Source organism: Oncorhynchus clarkii, chromosome 15 (assembly GCF_045791955.1).
Source record: "Oncorhynchus clarkii lewisi isolate Uvic-CL-2024 chromosome 15, UVic_Ocla_1.0, whole genome shotgun sequence".
Taxonomy (NCBI): domain Eukaryota; kingdom Metazoa; phylum Chordata; class Actinopteri; order Salmoniformes; family Salmonidae; genus Oncorhynchus; species Oncorhynchus clarkii.
The window spans coordinates 3,275,720-3,297,033 of NC_092161.1; the positions used below are offsets into that span (position 1 = coordinate 3,275,720).

At 45.1% G+C, this 21,314-nt stretch overlaps 1 protein-coding gene across 2 annotated transcripts in view; it reads left to right on the forward strand.

Annotated features, from left to right (window-relative positions):
- The first annotated feature begins 15,336 nt into the window (after nucleotides 1-15,336).
- LOC139366653 (procollagen-lysine,2-oxoglutarate 5-dioxygenase 2-like) overlaps nucleotides 15,337-21,314 on the forward strand; it is a 120,809-nt gene continuing 114,831 nt past the window's right edge. The window contains exon 1 of one of the 2 annotated variants that reach the window (XM_071104329.1): nucleotides 15,337-15,735. In XM_071104329.1, the coding sequence (XP_070960430.1) occupies nucleotides 15,636-15,735 (100 nt within the window). In that variant the 5' untranslated portion in view covers nucleotides 15,337-15,635. The remainder of the gene's footprint in view (nucleotides 15,736-21,314) is intronic. The other variant, XM_071104330.1, reaches the window with a different exon arrangement.

Here is a 21,314-nt window from a genome sequence, read left to right on the forward strand (position 1 = left end):
GTATTCCAGTTCCTTAGAAACCATTATGGGACTAGCCTGATTCCAGATCCTTAACCATTATGGGACTAGCCTGATTCCAGGTCCTTAGAAATAATTCTGTGGCTGGCCTGATTCCATGTCCTTAATCATTATGGGACTAGCCGTATTCCAGTTCTTTGAAACCATTATGGGACTAGACCGATTCCAGGTCCTTATAAATCATTCTGGTACTAGCCTGATTCCACGTCCTTAATCATAATGGGACTAGCCTGATTCCATTTCCATAGAAACCATCATGGGACTAGCCTGATTCCAGTTCCTTAATCATTATGGGACTAGCCTGATTCCAGTTCCTTAATCAGTATGGGACTAGCCTGATTCCAGTTCCTTAATCATTATGGGACTAGCCTGATTCCAGTTCCTTAATCATTATGGGACTAGCCTGATTCCAGTTCCTTATAAACCATTATGGGACTAGACTTATTCCAGTTCCTTAGAAATCACTATGGGACTAGCCTGATTCCAATTCCTTAGAAACCATTATGGGACTAGCCTTATTCCAGGTCCTTAGAAATCATTATGGGACTAGCCTGCTTCCAGGTCCTTGGAAATCATTCTGGGACTGGCCTGATTCCAGTTCCTTAATCATTATGGCCTGATTCCAGTTCCTTAATCATTATGGGACTAGCCGTATTCCAGTTCCTTAGAAATCATTATGGGACTAGCCTGATTCCAGGTCCTTAGAAATCATTCTGGGGCTGGCCTGATTCCAGTTCCTTTAATCATTATGGGACTTGCCGTATTCCAGTTCCTTAGAAACCATTATGGGACTAGCCCGATTCCAGGTCCTTAGAAACCTTTATGGGACTAGCCTGATTCCAGTTCCTTAATCATTATGTGACTAGCTGTATTCCAGTTCCTTAGAAACCATTATGGGACTAGCCTGATTCCAATTCCTTAGAAACCATTATGGGACTAGCCTGATTCCAGTTCCTTAAAAAGCATTATGGGACTAGCCTGATTCCAGTTGCTTAAAAAACATTATAGGACAAGCCTGATTCCAGTTCCTTAGAAATCATTATGGGACTATTCTGATTCCAGATACTGAATCATTATGGGACTAGCCTGATTCCAGTTCCTTAATTATTATGGGACTAGCCTGATTCCAGATCCTTAGAAATCAAAATGGGACTATCCTAATTCCAGTTCCTTAATCATTATGGGACTAGCCTGATTCCAGTTCTTTAGAAACCATTATGGGACTATTCTTATTCCAGTTCCTTAATCATTATGGGACACTCCTAATTCCAGGTCCTTGGAAATCATTATGGGACTAGCCTGATTCCAGTTCTTTAGAAACCATTATGGGACTAGCCTTATTCCAGTTCCTTAATCATCATGGGACTAGCCTTATTACAGTTCCTTATAAAATCATTATGGGACTAGCCTGATTCCAGTGCTTTAGAAACCATTATGGGACTAGCCTTATTCCAGTTCCTTAATCATTATGGGACTAGCCTGATTCCAGTTTCTTAATCATTATGGGACTAGCCTGATTCCAGTTCCTTAATCATTATGGGACTAGCCTGATTCCAGATCTTTAGAAACCATTATGGGACTAGCCTGATTCCAGTTCCTTAATCATTTTGGGACAAGCCTGATTCCAGGTCCTTAATCATTATGGGACTAGCCTGATTCCAGGTCCTTAGAAATCATTCTGGGGCTGGCCTGATTCCAGTTCCTTAATCATTATGGGACTTGCCGTATTCCAGTTCCTTAGAAACCATTATGGGACTAGCCCGATTCCAGGTCCTTAGAAACCTTTATGGGACTAGCCTGATTCCAGTTCCTTAATCATTATGTGACTAGCTGTATTCCAGTTCCTTAGAAACCATTATGGGACTAGCCTGATTCCAGTTCCTTAATCATTTTGGGACAAGCCTGATTCCAGGTCCTTAATCATTATGGGACTAGCCTTATTCTAGTTCCTTAATCATTATGGGACTAGCCTGATTCCAGTTCCTTAATCATTATGTGACTAGCTGTATTCCAGTTCCTTAATCATTATGTGACTAGCTGTATTCCAGTTCCTTAGAAACCATTATGGGACTAGCCTGATTCCAGATCCTTAATCATCATGGGACTAGCCTGATTCCAGTTCCTTAATCATTATGTGACTAGCTGTATTCCAGGTCCTTAATCATTATGTGACTAGCTGTATTCCAGTTCCTTAGAAACCATTATGGGACTAGCCTGATTCCAGATCCTTAACCATTATGGGACTAGCCTGATTCCAGTTCCTTAGAAATCATTCTGGGGCTGGCCTGATTCCAGTTCCTTAATCATTATGGGACTAGCCATATTCCAGTTCCTTAGAAACCATTATGGGACTAGCCTGATTCCAGGTCCTTAATTATTATGGGACTAGCCTGATTCCAGATCCTTAGAAATCAAAATGGGACTAGCCTAATTCCAGTTCCTTAATCATTATGGGACTAGCCTGATTCCAGTTCTTTAGAAACCATTATGGGACTAGCCTTATTCCAGTTCCTTAATCAATATGGGACACGCCTAATTCCAGTTCCTTGGAAATCATTATGGGACTAGCCTGATTCCAGTTCTTTAGAAACCATTATGGGACTAGCCTTATTCCAGTTCCTTAATCATCATGGGACTAGCCTTATTACAGTTCCTTATAAAATAATTATGGGACTAGCCTGATTCCAGTGCTTTAGAAACCATTATGGGACTAGCCTTATTCCAGTTCCTTAATCATTATGGGACTAGCCTGATTCCAGTTCCTTAATCATTATGGGACTAGCCTGATTCCAGTTCCTTAATCATTATGGGACTAGCCTGATTCCAGAACCTTAGAAACCATTATGGGACTAGCCTGATTCCAGTTCCTTAATCATTTTGGGACAAGCCGGATTCCAGGTCCTTAATCATTATGTGACTAGCCTTATTCTAGTTCCTTAATCATTATGGGACTAGCCTGATTCCAGTTCCTTAATCATTATGTGACTAGCTGTATTCCAGTTCCTTAATCAATATGTGACTAGCTGTATTCCAGTTCCTTAGAAACCATTATGGGACTAGCCTGATTCCAGATCCTTAATCATCATGGGACTAGCCTGATTCCAGTTCCTTAATCATTATGTGACTAGCTGTATTCCAGGTCCTTAATCATTATGTGACTAACTGTATTCCAGTTCCTTAGAAACCATTATGGGACTAGCCTGATTCCAGATCCTTAACCATTATGGGACTAGCCTGATTCCAGGTCCTTAGAAATCATTCTGGGGCTGGCCTGATTCCAGTTCCTTAATCATTATGGGACTAGCCGTATTCCAGTTCTTTGAAACCATTATGGGACTAGCCCGATTCCAGGTCCTTATAAATCATTCTGGTACTAGCCTGATTCCAAGTCCTTAATCATCATGGGACTAGCCTGATTCCATTTCCATAGAAACCATCATGGGACTAGCCTGATTCCAGTTCCTTAATCATTATGGGACTAGCCTGATTCCAGTTCCTTAATCAGTATGGGACTAGCCTGATTCCAGTTCCTTAATCATTGTGGGACTAGCGTGATTCCAGTACCTTAATCATTATGGGACTAGCCTGATTCCAGTTCCTTAGAAACCATTATGGGACTAGCCTTATTCCAGTTCCTTAGAAACCACTATGGGACTAGCCTGATTCCAATTCCTTAAAAACCATTATGGGACTAGCCTTATTCCAGGTCCTTGGAAATCATTCTGGTACTGGCCTGATTCCAGTTTCTTAATCATTCTGGGACTGGCCTGATTCCAGTCCCTTAATCATTCTGGGACTAGCCATATTCCAGTTCCTTAGAAATCATTATGGGACTAGCCTGATTCCAGTTTCTTAATCATTATGTGACTAGCTGTATTCCAGTTCCTTAGAAACCATTATGGGACTATTCCAGTTCCTTAATCATTATGGACTAGCCTGATTCCAGGTCCTTAGAAATCATTACGGGACTAGCCTGCTTCCAGGTCCTTGGAAATCATTCTGGGACTGGCCTGATTCCAGTTTCTTAATCATTCTGGGACTGGCCTGATTCCAGTCCCTTAATCATTCTGGGACTAGCCATATTCCAGTTCCTTAGAAATCATTATGGGACTAGCCTGATTCCAGTTTCTTAATCATTATGTGACTAGCTGTATTCCAGTTCCTTAGAAACCATTATGGGACTATTCTGATTCCAGATCCTTAACCATTATGGGACTAGCCTGATTCCTGGTCCTTAGAAAGCATTCTGGGGCTGGCCTGATTCCAGTTCCTCAATCATTATGGGACTAGCCGTATTCCAGTTCCTTAGAAACCATTATGGGACTAGCCTGATTCCAGGTCCTTAGAAATCATTCTGGGGCTGGCCTGATTCCAGTTCATTAATCATTATGGGACTTGCCGTATTCCAGTTCCTTAGAAACCATTATGGGACTAGCCCGATTCCAGGTCCTTAGAAACCTTTATGGGACTAGCCTGATTCCAGCTCCTTAATCATTATGTGACTAGCTGTATTCCAGTTCCTTAGAAACCATTATGGGACTAGCCTGATTCCAATTCCTTAGAAACCATTATGGGACTAGCCTGATTCCAGTTCCTTAATCATTATGTGACTAGCTGTATTCCAGTTCCTTAGAAACCATTATGGGACTGGCCTGATTCCAATTCCTTAGAAACCATTATGGGACTAGCCTGATTCCAGTTCCTTAAAAACCATTATGGGACTAGCCTGATTCCAGTTGCTTAAAAAACATTATGGGACAATTCTGATTCCAGTTCCTTAGAAATCATTATGGGACTATTCTGATTCCAGATACTGAATCATTATGGGACTAGCCTGATTCCAGTTCCTTAATTATTATGGGACTAGCCTGATTCCAGATCGTTAGAAATCAAAATGGGACTAGCCTAATTCCAGTTCCTTAATAATTATGGGACTAGCCTGATTCCAGTTCTTTAGAAACCATTATGGGACTAGTCTTATTCCAGTTCCTTAATCAATATGGGACACGCATAATTCCAGGTCCTTAGAAATCATTATGGGACTAGCCTGATTCCAGTTCTTTAGAAACCATTATGGGACTAGCCTTATTCCAGTTCCTTAATCATTATGGGACTAGCCTTATTCCAGTTCCTTATAAAATCATTATGGGACTAGCCTGATTCCAGTGCTTTAGAAACCATTATGGGACTAGCCTTATTCCAGTTCCTTAATCATTATGGGACTAGCCTGATTCCAGTTCCTTAATCATTATGGGACTAGCCTGATTCCAGTTCCTTAATCATTATGGGACTAGCCTGATTCCAGATCCTTAATCATTATGTGACTAGCTGTATTCCAGTTCCTTAATCATTATGTGACTAGCTGTATTCCAGTTCCTTAGAAACCATTATGTGACTAGCCTGATTCCAGATCCTTAACCATTATGGGACTAGCCTGATTCCAGGTCCTTAGAAATCATTCTGGGGCTGGCCTGATTCCAGTTCCTTAATCATTATGGGACTAGCCGTATTCCAGTTCCTTAGAAACCATTATGGGACTAGCCTGATTCCAATTCCTTAGAAACCATTATGGGACTAGCCTGATTCCAGTTCCTTGATCATTATGGGACTAGCTGTATTCCAGTTCCTTAGAAACCATTATGGGACTAGCCTGATTCCAATTCCTTAGAAACCATTATGGGACTAGCCTGATTCCAGTTCCATATAAATAATTATGGGACTAGCATGATTCCAGTTTCTTAATCATTATGTGACTAGCTGTATTCCAGTTCCTTAGAAACCATTATGGGACTATTCTGATTCCAGATCCTTAACCATTATGGGACTAGCCTGATTCCAGGTCCTTAGAAATCATTCTGGGGCTGGCCTGATTCCAGTTCCTTAATCATTATGGGACTAGCCGTATTCCAGTTCCTTAGAAACCATTATGGGACTAGCCTGATTCCAGGTCCTTAGAAATCATTCTGGGGCTGGCCTGATTCCAGTTCCTTAATCATTATGGGACTTGCCGTATTCCAGTTCCTTAGAAACCAGTATGGGACTAGCCCGATTCCAGGTCCTTAGAAACCTTTATGGGACTAGCCTGATTCCAGTTCCTTAATCATTATGTGACTAGCTGTATTCCAGTTCCTTAGAAACCATTATGGGACTAGCCTGATTCCAATTCCTTAGAAACCATTATTGGACTCGCCTGATTCCAGTTCCTTAATCATTATGTGACTAGCTGTATTCCAGTTCCTTAGAAACCATTATGGGACTAGCCTGATTCCAATTCCTTAGAAACCATTATGGGACTAGCCTGATTCCAGTTCCTTAAAAACCATTATGGGACTAGCCTGATTCCAGATGCTTAAAAAACATTATGGGACAAGCCTGATTCCAGTTCCTTAGAAATCATTATGGGACTATTCTGATTCCAGATACTGAATCATTATGGGACTAGCCTGATTCCAGTTCCTTAATAATTATGGGACTAGCCTGATTCCAGATCCTTAGAAATCAAAATGGGACTAGCCTAATTCCAGTTCCTTAATCATTATGGGACTAGCCTGATTCCAGTTCTTTAGAAACCATTATGGGACTAGCCTTATTCCAGTTCCTTAATCAATATGGGACACGCCTAATTCCAGGTCCTTAGAAATCATTATGGGACTAGCCTGATTCCAATTCCTTAGAAACCATTATTGGACTAGCCTGATTCCAGTTCCTTAATCATTATGTGACTAGCTGTATTCCAGTTTCTTAGAAACCATTATGGGACTAGCCTGATTCCAATTCCTTAGAAACCATTATGGGACTAGCCTGATTCCAGTTCCTTAAAAACCATTATGGGACTAGCCTGATTCCAGATGCTTAAAAAACATTATGGGACAAGCCTGATTCCAGTTCCTTAGAAATCATTATGGGACTATTCTGATTCCAGATACTGAATCATTATGGGACTAGCCTGATTCCAGTTCCTTAATTATTATGGGACTAGCCTGATTCCAGTTCTTTAGAAACCATTATGGGACTAGCCTTATTCCAGTTCCTTAATCAATATGGGACACGCCTAATTCCAGGTCCTTAGAAATCATTATGGGACTAGCCTGATTCCAGTTCTTTAGAAACCATTATGGGACTAGCCTTATTCCAGTTCCTTAATCATTATGGGACTAGCCTTATTCCAGTTCCTTATAAAATCATTATGGGACTAGCCTGATTCCAGTGCTTTAGAAACCATTATGGGACTAGCCTTATTCCAGTTACTTAATCATTATGGGACTAGCCTGATTCCAGTTCCTTAATCATTATGGGACTAGCCTGATTCCAGATCCTTAGAAACCATTATGCGACTAGCCTGATTTCAGTTCCTTAATCATTTTGGGACTAGCCTGATTCCAGGTCCTTAATCATTATGGGACTAGCTTTATTCTAGTTCCTTAATCATTATGGGACTAGCCTGATTCCAGTTCCTTAATCATTATGTGACTAGCTGTATTCCAGTTCCTTAATCATTATGTGACTAGCCCGATTCCAGTTCCTTAATCGTTATGTGACTAGCTGTATTCCAGTTCCTTAATCATTATGGGACTAGCCGTATTCCAGTTCCTTAGAAACCATTATGGGACTGGCCTGATTCCAGGTCCTTAGAAATCATTCTGGGGCTGGCCTGATTCCAGTTCCTTAATCATTATGGGACTAGCCGTATTCAAGTTCTTTGAAACCATTATGGGACTAGCCTGATTCCAGTTCCTTAATCATTATGGGACTAGCCTGATTCCAGTTCCTTAATCATTATGGGACTAGCCTGATTCCAGTTCCTTAATCAGTATGGGACTAGCCTGATTCCAGTTCCTTAATCATTATGGGACTAGCCTGATTCCAGTTCCTTAATCATTATGGGACTAGCCTGATTCCAGTTCCTTAGAAACCATTATGGGACTAGCCTTATTCCAGTTCCTTAGAAACCACTATGGGACTATTCTGATTCCAGACACTGAATCATTATGGGACTAGCCTGATTTCAGTTCCTTAATTATTATGGGACTAGCCTGATTCCAGATCCTTAGAAATCAAAATGGGACTAGCCTAATTCCAGTTCCTTAATAATTATGGGACTAGCCTGATTCCAGTTCTTTAGAAACCATTATGGGACTAGTCTTATTCCAGTTCCTTAATCAATATGGGACACGCATAATTCCAGGTCCTTAGAAATCATTATGGGACTAGCCTGATTCCAGTTCTTTAGAAACCATTATGGGACTAGCCTTATTCCAGTTCCTTAATCATTATGGGACTAGCCTTATTCCAGTTCCTTATAAAATCATTATGGGACTAGCCTGATTCCAGTGCTTTAGAAACCATTATGGGACTAGCCTTATTCCAGTTCCTTAATCATTATGGGACTAGCCTGATTCCAGTTCCTTAATCATTATGGGACTAGCCTGATTCCAGTTCCTTAATCATTATGGGACTAGCCTGATTCCAGATCCTTAGAAACCATTATGGGACTAGCCTGATTTCAGTTCCTTAATCATTTTGGGACAAGCCTGATTCCAGGTCCTTAATCATTATGGGACTAGCCTGATTCTAGTTCCTTAATCATTATGGGACTAGCCTGATTCCAGTTCCTTAATCATTATGTGACTAGCTGTATTCCAGTTCCTTAATCATTATGGGACTAGCCCGATTCCAGTTCCTTAATCATTATGTGACTAGCTGTATTCCAGTTCCTTAATCATTATGTGACTACCTGTATTCCAGTTCCTTAGAAACCATTATGGGACTAGCCTGATTCCAGATCCTTAACCATCATGGGACTAGCCTGATTCCAGTTCCTTAATCATTATGTGACTAGCTGTATTCCAGTTCCTTAATCATTATGTGACTAGCTGTATTCCAGTTCCTTAGAAACCATTATGTGACTAGCCTGATTCCAGATCCTTAACCATTATGGGACTAGCCTGATTCCAGGTCCTTAGAAATCATTCTGGGGCTGGCCTGATTCCAGTTCCTTAATCATTATGGGACTAGCCGTATTCCAGTTCCTTAGAAACCATTATGGGACTAGCCTGATTCCAATTCCTTAGAAACCATTATGGGACTAGCCTGATTCCAGTTCCTTGATCATTATGGGACTAGCTGTATTCCAGTTCCTTAGAAACCATTATGGGACTAGCCTGATTCCAATTCCTTAGAAACCATTATGGGACTAGCCTGATTCCAGTTCCATATAAATATTTATGGGACTAGCATGATTCCAGTTTCTTAATCATTATGTGACTAGCTGTATTCCAGTTCCTTAGAAACCATTATGGGACTATTCTGATTCCAGATCCTTAACCATTATGGGACTAGCCTGATTCCAGGTCCTTAGAAATCATTCTGGGGCTGGCCTGATTCCAGTTCCTTAATCATTATGGGACTAGCCGTATTCCAGTTCCTTAGAAACCATGATGGGACTAGCCTGATTCCAGGTCCTTAGAAATCATTCTGGGGCTGGCCTGATTCCAGTTCCTTAATCATTATGGGACTTGCCGTATTCCAGTTCCTTAGAAACCACTATGGGACTAGCCCGATTCCAGGTCCTTAGAAACCTTTATGGGACTAGCCTGATTCCAGTTCCTTAATCATTATGTGACTAGCTGTATTCCAGTTCCTTAGAAACCATTATGGGACTAGCCTGATTCCAATTCCTTAGAAACCATTATTGGACTCGCCTGATTCCAGTTCCTTAATCATTATGTGACTAGCTGTATTCCAGTTCCTTAGAAACCATTATGGGACTAGCCTGATTCCAATTCCTTAGAAACCATTATGGGACTATTCTGATTCCAGATACTGAATCATTATGGGACTAGCCTGATTCCAGTTCCTTAATAATTATGGGACTAGCCTGATTCCAGATCCTTAGAAATCAAAATGGGACTAGCCTAATTCCAGTTCCTTAATCATTATGGGACTAGCCTGATTCCAGTTCTTTAGAAACCATTATGGGACTAGCCTTATTCCAGTTCCTTAATCAATATGGGACACGCCTAATTCCAGGTCCTTAGAAATCATTATGGGACTAGCCTGATTCCAATTCCTTAGAAACCATTATTGGACTAGCCTGATTCCAGTTCCTTAATCATTATGTGACTAGCTGTAATCCAGTTTCTTAGAAACCATTATGGGACTAGCCTGATTCCAATTCCTTAGAAACCATTATGGGACTAGCCTGATTCCAGTTCCTTAAAAACCATTATGGGACTAGCCTGATTCCAGATGCTTAAAAAACATTATGGGACAAGCCTGATTCCAGTTCCTTAGAAATCATTATGGGACTATTCTGATTCCAGATACTGAATCATTATGGGACTAGCCTGATTCCAGTTCCTTAATTATTATGGGACTAGCCTGATTCCAGATCCTTAGAAATCAAAATGGGACTAGCCTAATTCCAGTTCCTTAATCATTATGGGACTAGCCTGATTCCAGTTCTTTAGAAACCATTATGGGACTAGCCTTATTCCAGTTCCTTAATCAATATGGGACACGCCTAATTCCAGGTCCTTAGAAATCATTATGGGACTAGCCTGATTCCAGTTCTTTAGAAACCATTATGGGACTAGCCTTATTCCAGTTCCTTAATCATTATGGGACTTGCCTTATTCCAGTTCCTTATAAAATCATTATGGGACTAGCCTGATTCCAGTGCTTTAGAAACCATTATGGGACTAGCCTTATTCCAGTTACTTAATCATTATGGGACTAGCCTGATTACAGTTCCTTAATCATTATGGGACTAGCCTGATTCCAGATCCTTAGAAACCATTATGCGACTAGCCTGATTTCAGTTCCTTAATCATTTTGGGACTAGCCTGATTCCAGGTCCTTAATCATTATGGGACTAGCCTTATTCTAGTTCCTTAATCATTATGGGACTAGCCTGATTCCAGTTCCTTAATCATTATGTGACTAGCTGTATTCCAGTTCCTTAATCATTATGTGACTAGCCCGATTCCAGTTCCTTAATCATTATGTGACTAGCTGTATTCCAGTTCCTTAATCATTATGGGACTAGCCGTATTCCAGTTCCTTAGAAACCATTATGGGACTGGCCTGATTCCAGGTCCTTAGAAATCATTCTGGGGCTGGCCTGATTCCAGTTCCTTAATCATTATGGGACTAGCCGTATTCCAGTTCTTTGAAACCATTATGGGACTAGCCTGATTCCAGTTCCTTAATCATTATGGGACTAGCCTGATTCCAGTTCCTTAATCAGTATGGGACTAGCCTGATTCCAGTTCCTTAATCATTATGGGACTAGCCTGATTCCAGTTCCTTAATCATTATGGGACTAGCCTGATTCCAGTTCCTTAGAAACCATTATGGGACTAGCCTTATTCCAGTTCCTTAGAAACCACTATGGGACTAGCCTGATTCCAATTCCTTAGAAACCATTATGGGAATAGCCCTATTCCAGGTCCTTGGAAATCATTCTAGGACTGGCCTGATTCCAGTTTCTTAATCATTCTGGGACTGGCCTGATTCCAGTCCCTTAATCATTATGGGACTAGCCTGCTTCCAGTTCCTTAGAAATCATTATGGGACTAGCCTGATTCCAGTTCCATATAAATCATTATGGGACTAGCCTGATTACAGTTCCTTAATCATTATGTGACTAGCTGTATTCCAGTTCCTTAGAAACCATTATGGGACCATTCTGATTCCAGATCCTTAACCATTATGGGACTAGCCTGATTCCAGGTCCTTAGAAATCATTCTGGGGCTGGCCTGATTCCAGTTCCTTAATCATTATGGGACTAGCCGTATTCCAGTTCCTTAGAAACCATTATGGGACTACCCTGATTCCAGTTCCTTGATCATTATGTGACTAGCTGTATTCCAGTTCATTAGAAACCATTATGGGACTAGCTGTATTCCAGTTCCTTAGAAACCATTATGGGACTAGCCTGATTCCAGTTCCTTGATCATTATGTGACTAGCTGTATTCCAGTTCCTTAGAAACCATTATGGGACTAGCCTGATTCCAATTCCTTAGAAACCATTATGGGACTAGCCTGATTCCAGTTCCTTAAAAACCATTATGGGACTAGCCTGATTCCAGTTGCTTAAAAAACATTATGGGACAAGCCTGATTCCAGTTCCATAATCATTATGGGACTAGCCTGATTCCAGTTCTTTAGAAACCATTATGGGACTAGCCTTATTCCAGTTCCTTAATCAATATGGGACACGCCTAATTCCAGGTCCTTAGAAATCATTATGGGACTAGCCTGATTCCAGTTCTTTAGAAACCATTATGGGACTAGCCTTATTCCAGTTCCTTAATCATTATGGGACTAGCCTTATTCCAGTTCCTTATAAAATCATTATGGAATTAGCCTGATTCCAGTGCTTTAGAAACCATTATGGGACTAGCCTTATTCCAGTTCCTTAATCTTTATGGGACTAGCCTGATTCCAGTTCCTTAATCATTATGGGACTAGCCTGATTCCAGTTCCTTAATCATTATGGGACTAGCCTGATTCCAGATCCTTAGAAACCATTATGGGACTAGCCTGATTCCAGTTCCTTAATCATTTTGGGACTAGCCTGATTCCAGGTGCTTAATCATTATGGGACTAGCCTGATTCCAGTTCCTTAAAAACCATTATGGGACTAGCCTGATTCCAGTCATTAACTAGTGGAAGTGGAAGCCTGTCCCAGAGTGTTACTAGTCATTAACTAGTGGAAGCTTGTTCAAGAGTGTTACTAGTCCATTAACTAGTGGAAGCATGTCCCAGAGTGTTACTAGTCCACTAACTAGAGGAAGCTTGTCCCAGAATGTTACTAGTCATTAACTAGTGGAAGCCTGTCCCAGAGTGTTACTAGTCATTAACTAGTGGAAACCTGTCCCAGAGTGTTACTAGTCATTAAGTAGTGGAAGTGGAAGCCTGTCCCAGAGTGTTACTAGTCATTTACTAGTGGAAGTGGAAGCCTGTCCCAGAGTGTTACTAGTCATTGACTAGTGGAAGCCTGTCCCAGACTGTTACTAGTCATTTACTAGTGGAAGTGGAAGCCTGTCCCAGAGTGTTACTAGTCGTTAACTAGTGGAAACCTGTCCAAGACTGTTACTATTCATTAACTAGTGGAAGCCTCTCCCAAAGTGTTACTAGTCATTAACTAGTGGAAGCCTGTCCCAGAGTGTTACTAGTCATTAACTAGTGGAAACCTGTCCCAGAGTGTTACTAGTCATTAACTATTGGAAATCTGTCCCAGAGTGTTACTAGTCATTAACTAGTGGAAGCCTGTCCCAGAGTGTAACTAGTCATTTACTAGTGGAAGTGGAAGCCTGTCCCAGAGTGTTACTAGTCGTTAACTTGTGGAAACCTGTCCCAGACTGTTACTAGTCATTAACTAGTGGAAGCCTCTCCCAAAGTGTTACTAGTCATTAACTAGTGGAAGCCTGTCCCAGAGTGTTACTAGTCATTAACTAGTGGAAACCTGTCCCAGAGTGTTACTAGTCATTAACTATTGGAAATCTGTCCCAGAGTGTTACTAGTCATTAACTAGTGGAAGCCTGTCCCAGAGTGTAACTAGTCATTTACTAGTGGAAGTGGAAGCCTGTCCCAGAGTGTTACTAGTCGTTAACTTGTGGAAACCTGTCCCAGACTGTTACTAGTCATTAACTAGTGGAAGCCTCTCCCAAAGTGTTACTAGTCATTAACCAGTGGAAGCCTGTCCCAGAGTGTTACTAGTCGTTAACTTGTGGAAACCTGTCCCAGACTGTTACTAGTCATTAACTAGTGGAAGCCTCTCCCAAAGTGTTACTAGTCATTAACTAGTGGAAGCCTGTCCCAGAGTGTTACTAGTCATTAACTAGTGGAAACCTGTCCCAGAGTGTTACTAGTCATTAACTATTGGAAATCTGTCCCAGAGTGTTACTAGTCATTAACTAGTGGAAGCCTGTCCCAGAGTGTAACTAGTCATTTACTAGTGGAAGTGGAAGCCTGTCCCAGAGTGTTACTAGTCGTTAACTTGTGGAAACCTGTCCCAGACTGTTACTAGTCATTAACTAGTGGAAGCCTCTCCCAAAGTGTTACTAGTCATTAACTAGTGGAAGCCTGTCCCAGAGTGTTACTAGTCGTTAACTTGTGGAAACCTGTCCCAGACTGTTACTAGTCATTAACTAGTGGAAGCCTCTCCCAAAGTGTTACTAGTCATTAACTAGTGGAAGCCTGTCCCAGAGTGTTACTAGTCATTAACTAGTGGAAACTGGCTCCATCCTGGCTCCATCCTGGCTCCACCCTGGCTCCACCCTGGCTCCATCCTGGCTCCATCCTGGCTCCACCCTGGCTCCATCCTGGCTCCATCCTGGCTCCACCCTGGCTCCACCCTGGCTCCATCCTGGCTCCATCCTGGCTCCATCCTGGCTCCACAGTCTGAAAAAGGCATTAGTTGTATTATTTTAACATCTATCCTTTTCTAAAAGTTGTCATTGTTTAGGCTACTAGTCTCTTGCCAGATCCTGTGTGTGGATCCACCAGTTTGATTTCATTTCCGTTGAACTCATGTGCATATTTCTGAAAAGTTACTTGTCTTGTAGTTTAAGTTATATTTACATTTCTCGAGTCATTTGAGTTGGAACAAGGGGCATTTATCAGAACTAAGGACAGAGAAAGAAAGCCCTGTTGACCACGCAGGCTTCGTGTATTTTAGTCACATTGGGAAGGGGGGGGGGGGGGGGTATTTACTTTAGGACGGTAGGGGGTTTGCCCAAACACTGCTGCAGTTGTTCAATCACACGTTCGCACCAAGCCAAGTACCTCAACTCCTCCACAGAGTTGTGCATAGACTCGTTTTTATTTATTATGAAGCCCCGACTCTCTGTGTCAATTCTACAAAAACATGCTTTCTTAAGACCTTACCGTGTAGCTATGTTTGTCCCCTGTTGTTGCGTGCCTTTCTTTGTTTGCTCATTTTTTTTGCGTTTTAATATGTTAATACAACCACTGTTTCCTTGTTGAGATTCAATACGCACATGCACATTCGCGCTGAGCTGTCAAGGAAACGAGGAAACAGTCGGTGCTTGTATTATTTGATTAACGTTTTATAAAAAAATAATAATGTGCATTTCACCTTAGCGGCTGGAAGGAGTCAGAGGTTAATTTAAAAACGAGATTCTACGCTCAAATCTGTGGAGGAGTTGAGGTAGGCCTTCTTGGGAAGTTCACTCCAAGTTTCACCACCCGACCGGTGTAGAAACACTCTCTCCTCTCTCTCTCTCGCTCCCCCATCTCTCTCTGTTCAGCCACCATGCAACACTACTGGAAAAGTAGCAAATGCTACAGTTACAATTAAGGAACCACGCCTTTACCGTTCTTTTCTCTGCCTGAATGACTGTATTTATACCAGCAGACCTCGGCCGACTGACCAACTGTTGCGTCTCACTCACTCTCTCTGTTTTAGAGAAACGCAGGCTGAAGTTTGGTTGACGGCTTGTTTCTTTCATTATTTTATTATCGCGAGAGGAGAGGGTCCTGACCAGCAGCTCAGCGCAGACGAGCTGAGGAGAAGCCCCGGTCCAGTCAGTCCCCTAACCTCGCTCTGAAACAAGGGACTGCTGCCCTCATCAACACACCGCCGACATGGACTATTTCAATCTCTTCTTCATATTGTGTTTTTCCTGGAAACACTTCATTTCCAATGCCCACTCATCTGACAGCAATCAGCAGCCAATTCCAACAGGTAAGTAAGTGGCTTAGGCTATTATAAAACTATTCTTGTCCTTTAGCCAACACGTTTGTAAATAACACTGATGCCTTTTAGACTGGTTTTGATGCATGTATTAATACTTTATAGCCCAATAATACATATATAAATAAACAATAAAAGTATTTATGTTCCAATAATGTAACTTTGATTTCCTGAGTTCTGTTACTATTTATATTGCGTACTGTCTACTAATGTGTGATTTATTGGAAATATTCTTATAAATATATATATATATTTATGCTTATTTTTTAGGGGACAAAAATATACAACACGATATTCAAGTCAGGCCTATTACAAAAACACCCCTACACAAAAAAAACATCTAGCCCATGTGAAGGCTTGGGATCTAGGTTATGTTTGGAGCTGTTGGCTATTCGGCCACATGCCCTTAACGTGAGGACGCACAGGTTATGTTTGGAGCTGTTGGCTATTCGGCCACATGCCCTTAACGTGAGGACGCACAGGTTATGTTTGGAGCTGTTGGCTATTCGGCCACATGCCCTTAACGTGAGGACGCACAGGTTATGTTTGGAGCTGTTCGCTATTCGGCCACATGCCCTTAACGTGAGGACGCACAGGTTCTACCTGCCAGTGCGAGTGTGAAAATTAGATGTCTGCTGTGTTTGCGAAGTGGAACATGGTGATGTCAACATTTACACTATAACGTTAAAGGACTTTCTCATAAAGAGCAAATAAACTTCTGCCGGTTTCTCACATTTCAGCCTTTATTGACGGTTCTGTGTGGCTGACGCACAAAGTTTAATGCATAGTGCGCCCGTCTTTTTATCTCCCTATACTGGAAAGGTTATAGGATCCAAATCAAAATAATAATTGTATCCAGTGCTTGACTTGGGCAGGAGCTCGCTGGAGCTGAGCTGGAGCTGAGTTCAAGCGCCTCAAATGTTCTACTGCTCCAACTCCTGTTTTTCTTATAGAATATTAGTTAAACAGTGTTGTGGAGTTCCTTCACCTAAATACCGTATAAACAGTAGCAAAATGACTATCGCACCTATTTCAGGCCAAGTCAAGCACCCTTATAAGACAAAGTTACACTTTACCAGGCCAATAAGTCTTCTGTAGAAGTCTCCTGTTACCGTTTTTAAAGCAAACTTTTCACTTGCCTGTATTAGTTTCAGTGTGTTTTCTCACGAGTTTGTGATTATTGGGTTAATCTGTAGACTCACTGTTTTGGTGCTATAATGCTGTGCTACTGAATGAGAAGGCCACCCTGTTGAAATTAGTAGAATAGTCCTAATTCAACGGACTCTGTATGTGACCGAACAACAACCTTCTGCCTAGGGGTCTAGGGGTGACCCTTTTGGCACAGGTAACAGTGCATTTATGCCCCTTCCACAGTGATCACTGGTTCAACCCTCACTCCGGCTGGCACCAACCCTAATCTCGTCCACCAGCCTGGTAGCAATTAAGTCTGGGCATGAGGTTACCCCAACCCTGACCCCCACACCACCCCTGATTTGCTACCCACCTAATAATTTGATCCTATAACATCATAGCAGGCCATGCTAGCCTTTTGGGGACCTTTAGTGAGATTTGGTTGCGGACCCCCGACCTCGCGGCTGTGGAGAGAAACATTTAAGTTTTACATTTAATTTCCTGCATTTCTAAACATTTTGCCATCGGGCGTAAAGAAGTAAAGAAAACAGTTGCAATTTTGTAACGCATTTCATACAATGCAACCTCCCCCTCACTACTACAGCAGCTGGGTTCCCACCTCCCCTCACTACTACAGCAGCTGGGTTCCCACCTCCCCCTCACTACTACTACAGCAGCTGGGTTCCCACCTCCCCCTCACTACTACAGCAGCTGGGTTCCCACCTCCCCCTCACTACTACAGCAGCTGGGTTCCCACCTCCCCCTCACTACTATAGCAGCTGGGTTCCCACCTCCCCCTCACTACTACAGCAGCTGGGTTCCCACCTCCCCCTCACTACGATAGCAGCTGGGTTCTCACCTCCCCCTCACTACTACAGCAGCTGGGTTCCCACCTCCCCCTCACTTCTACAGCAGCTGGGTTCCCACCTCCCCCTCACTACTACAGCAGCTGGGTTCCCACCTCCCCCTCACTACTACAGCAGCTGGGTTCCCACCTCCCCCTCACTACTACAGCAGCTGGGTTCCCACCTCCCCCTCACTACTACAGCAGCTGGGTTCCCACCTCCCCCTCACTACTAGAGCAGCTGGGTTCCCACCTCCCCCTCACTACTACAGCAGCTGGGTTCCCACCTCCCCCTCACTACTACAGCAGCTGGGTTCCCACCTCCCCCTCACTACTACAGCAGCTGGGTTCCCACCTCCCCCTCACTACTACAGCAGCTGGGTTCCCACCTCCCCCTCACTACTACAGCAGCTGGGTTCCCACCTCCCCCTCACTACTGCAGCAGCTGGGTTCCCACCTCCCCCTCACTACTACAGCAGCTGGGTTCCCACCTCCCCCTCACTAGTACAGCAGCTGGGTTCCCACCTCCCCCTCACTACTACAGCAGCTGGGTTCCCACCTCCCCCTCACTACTACAGCAGCTGGGTTCCCACCTCCCCCTCACTAGTACAGCAGCTGGGTTCCCACCTCCCCCTCACTACTACAGCAGCTGGGTTCCCACCTCCCCCTCACTACTACAGCAGCTGGGTTCCCACCTCCCCCTCACTACTACAGCAGCTGGGTTCCCACCTCCCCTCACTACTATAGCAGCTGGGTTCCCACCTCCCCCTCACTACTACAGCAGCTGGGTTCCCACCTCCCCTTCACTACTATAGCAGCTGGGTTCCCACCTCCCCCTCACTACTACAGAAGCTGGGTTCCCACCTCCCCTTCACTAGTACAGCAGCTGGGTTCCCACCTCCGTCTCACTACTACAGCAGCTGGGTTCCCACCTCCCCCTCACTAGTACAGCAGCTGGGTTCCCACCTCCCCCTCACTACTACAGCAGCTGGGTTCCCACCTCCCCCTCACTACTACAGCAGCTGGGTTCCCACCTCCCCTCACTACTATAGCAGCTGGGTTCCCACCTCCCCCTCACTACTACAGCAGCTGGGTTCCCACCTCCCCCTCACTACTACAGCAGCTGGGTTCCCACCTCCCCCTCACTACTACAGCAGCTGGGTTCCCACCTCCCCCTCACTACTACAGCAGCTGGGTTCCCACCTCCCCTTCACTAGTACAGCAGCTGGGTTCCCACCTCCTCCTCACTACTACAGCAGCTGGGTTCCCACCTCCCCCTCACTAGTACAGCAGCTGGGTTCCCACCTCCCCTCACTACTACAGCAGCTGGGTTCCCACCTCCCCATCAATACTATAGCAGCTGGGTTCCCACCTCCCCCTCACTACTACAGCAGCTGGGTTCCCACCTCCCCCTCACTACTACAGCAGCTGGGTTCCCACCTCCCCATCAATACTATAGCAGCTGGGTTCCCACCTCCCCCTCACTACTACAGCAGCTGGGTTCCCACCTCCCCCTCACTACTACAGCAGCTGGGTCCCCCCCCCCCCACTACTACAGCAGCTGGGTTCCCTCCTCCCCTCACTACTACAGCAGCTGGGTTCCCACCTCCCCCTCACTACTACAGCAGCTGGGTTTCCACCTCCCCCTCACTTCTACAGCAGCTGGGTTCCCACCTCCCCCTCACTACTACAGCAGCTGGGTTCCCACCTCCCCCTCACTAATACAGCAGCTGGGTTCCCACCTCCCCCTCACTACTACAGCAGCTGGGTTCCCACCTCCCCCTCACTACTACAGCAGCTGGGTTCCCACCTCCCCCTCACTTCTACAGCAGCTGGGTTCCCACCTCCCCATCACTTCTACAGCAGCTGGGTTCCCACCTCCCCCTCACTACTACAGCAGCTGGGTTCCCACCTCCCCCTCACTACTACAGCAGCTGGGTTCCCACCTCCCCCTCACTACTACAGCAGCTGGGTTCCCACCTCCCCCTCACTTCTACAGCAGCTGGGTTCCCACCTCCCCCTCACTACTACAGCAGCTGGGTTCCCACCTCCCCCTCACTACTACAGCAGCTGGGTTCCCACCTCCCCCTCACTACTACAGCAGCTGGGTTCCCACCTCCCCCTCACTACTACAGCAGCTGGGTTCCCACCTCCCCCTCACTACTACAGCAGCTGGGTTCCCACCTCCCCCTCACTTCTACAGCAGCTGGGTTCCCACCTCCCCCTCACTTCTACAGCAGCTGGGTTCCCACCTCCCCCTCACTACTACAGCAGCTGGGTTCCCACCTCCCCCTCACTACTACAGCAGCTGGGTTCCCACCTCTCCCTCACTACTACAGCAGCTGGGTTCCCACCTCCCCCTCACTACTACAGCAGCTGGGTTCCCACCTCCCCCTCACTACTATAGCAGCTGGGTTCCCACCTCCCCTCACTACTACAGCAGCTGGGTTCTCACCTCCCCCTCACTACTACAACAGCTGGGTTCTCACCTCCCCCTCACCTACAGCAGCTGGGTTCCCACCTCCCCCTCACTACTACAGCAGCTGGGTTCTCACCTCCCCCTCACTACTACAGCAGCTGGCTTCCCACCTCCCCCTCACTACTACAGCAGCTCGGTTCCCACCTCCCCCTCACTACTACAGCAGCTGGGTTCCCACCTCCCCCTCACTACTACAGCAGCTGGGTTCCAACCTCCCCCTCACTACTACAGCAGCTGGGTTCCCACCTCCCCCTCACTACTACAGCAGCTGGGTTCCCACCTCCGACTCACTTCTACAGCAGCTGGGTTCCCACATCCCCCTCACTACTACAGCAGCTGGGTTCCCACCTCCCCCTCACTACTACAGCAGCTGGGTTCCCACCTCCCCCTCACTACTACAGCAGCTGGGTTCCCACCTCCCCCTCACTACTATAGCAGCTGGGTTCCCACCTCCCCTCACTACTACAGCAGCTGGGTTCTCACCTCCCCCTCACTACTACAACAGCTGGGTTCTCACCTCCCCCTCACTCTACAGCAGCTGGGTTCCCACCTCTCCCTCACTACTACAGCAGCTGGGTTCTCACCTCCCCCTCACTACTACAGCAGCTGGCTTCCCACCTCCCCCTCACTACTACAGCAGCTGGGTTCCCACCTCCCCCTCACTACTACAGCAGCTGGGTTCCCACCTCCCCTCATTACTATAGCAGCTGGGTTCCAACCTCCCCCTCACTACTACAGCAGCTGGGTTCCCACCTCCCCTCACTACTATAGCAGCTGGGTTCCCACCTCCCCCTCACTTCTACAGCAGCTGGGTTCCCACCTCCCCCTCACTACTACAGCAGCTGGGTTCCCACCTCCCCCTCACTACTACAGCAGCTGGGTTCCCACCTCCCCCTCACTAGTACAGCAGCTGGGTTCCCACCTCCCCCTCACTACTACAGCAGCTGGGTTCCCACCTCCCCCTCACTACTACAGCAGCTGGGTTCCCACCTCCCCCTCACTACTACAGCAGCTGGGTTCCTACCTCCCCCGCACTTCTACAGCAGCTGGGTTCACACCTCCCCCTCACTTCTACAGCAGCTGGGTTCCCACCTCCTCCTCACTACTACAGCAGCT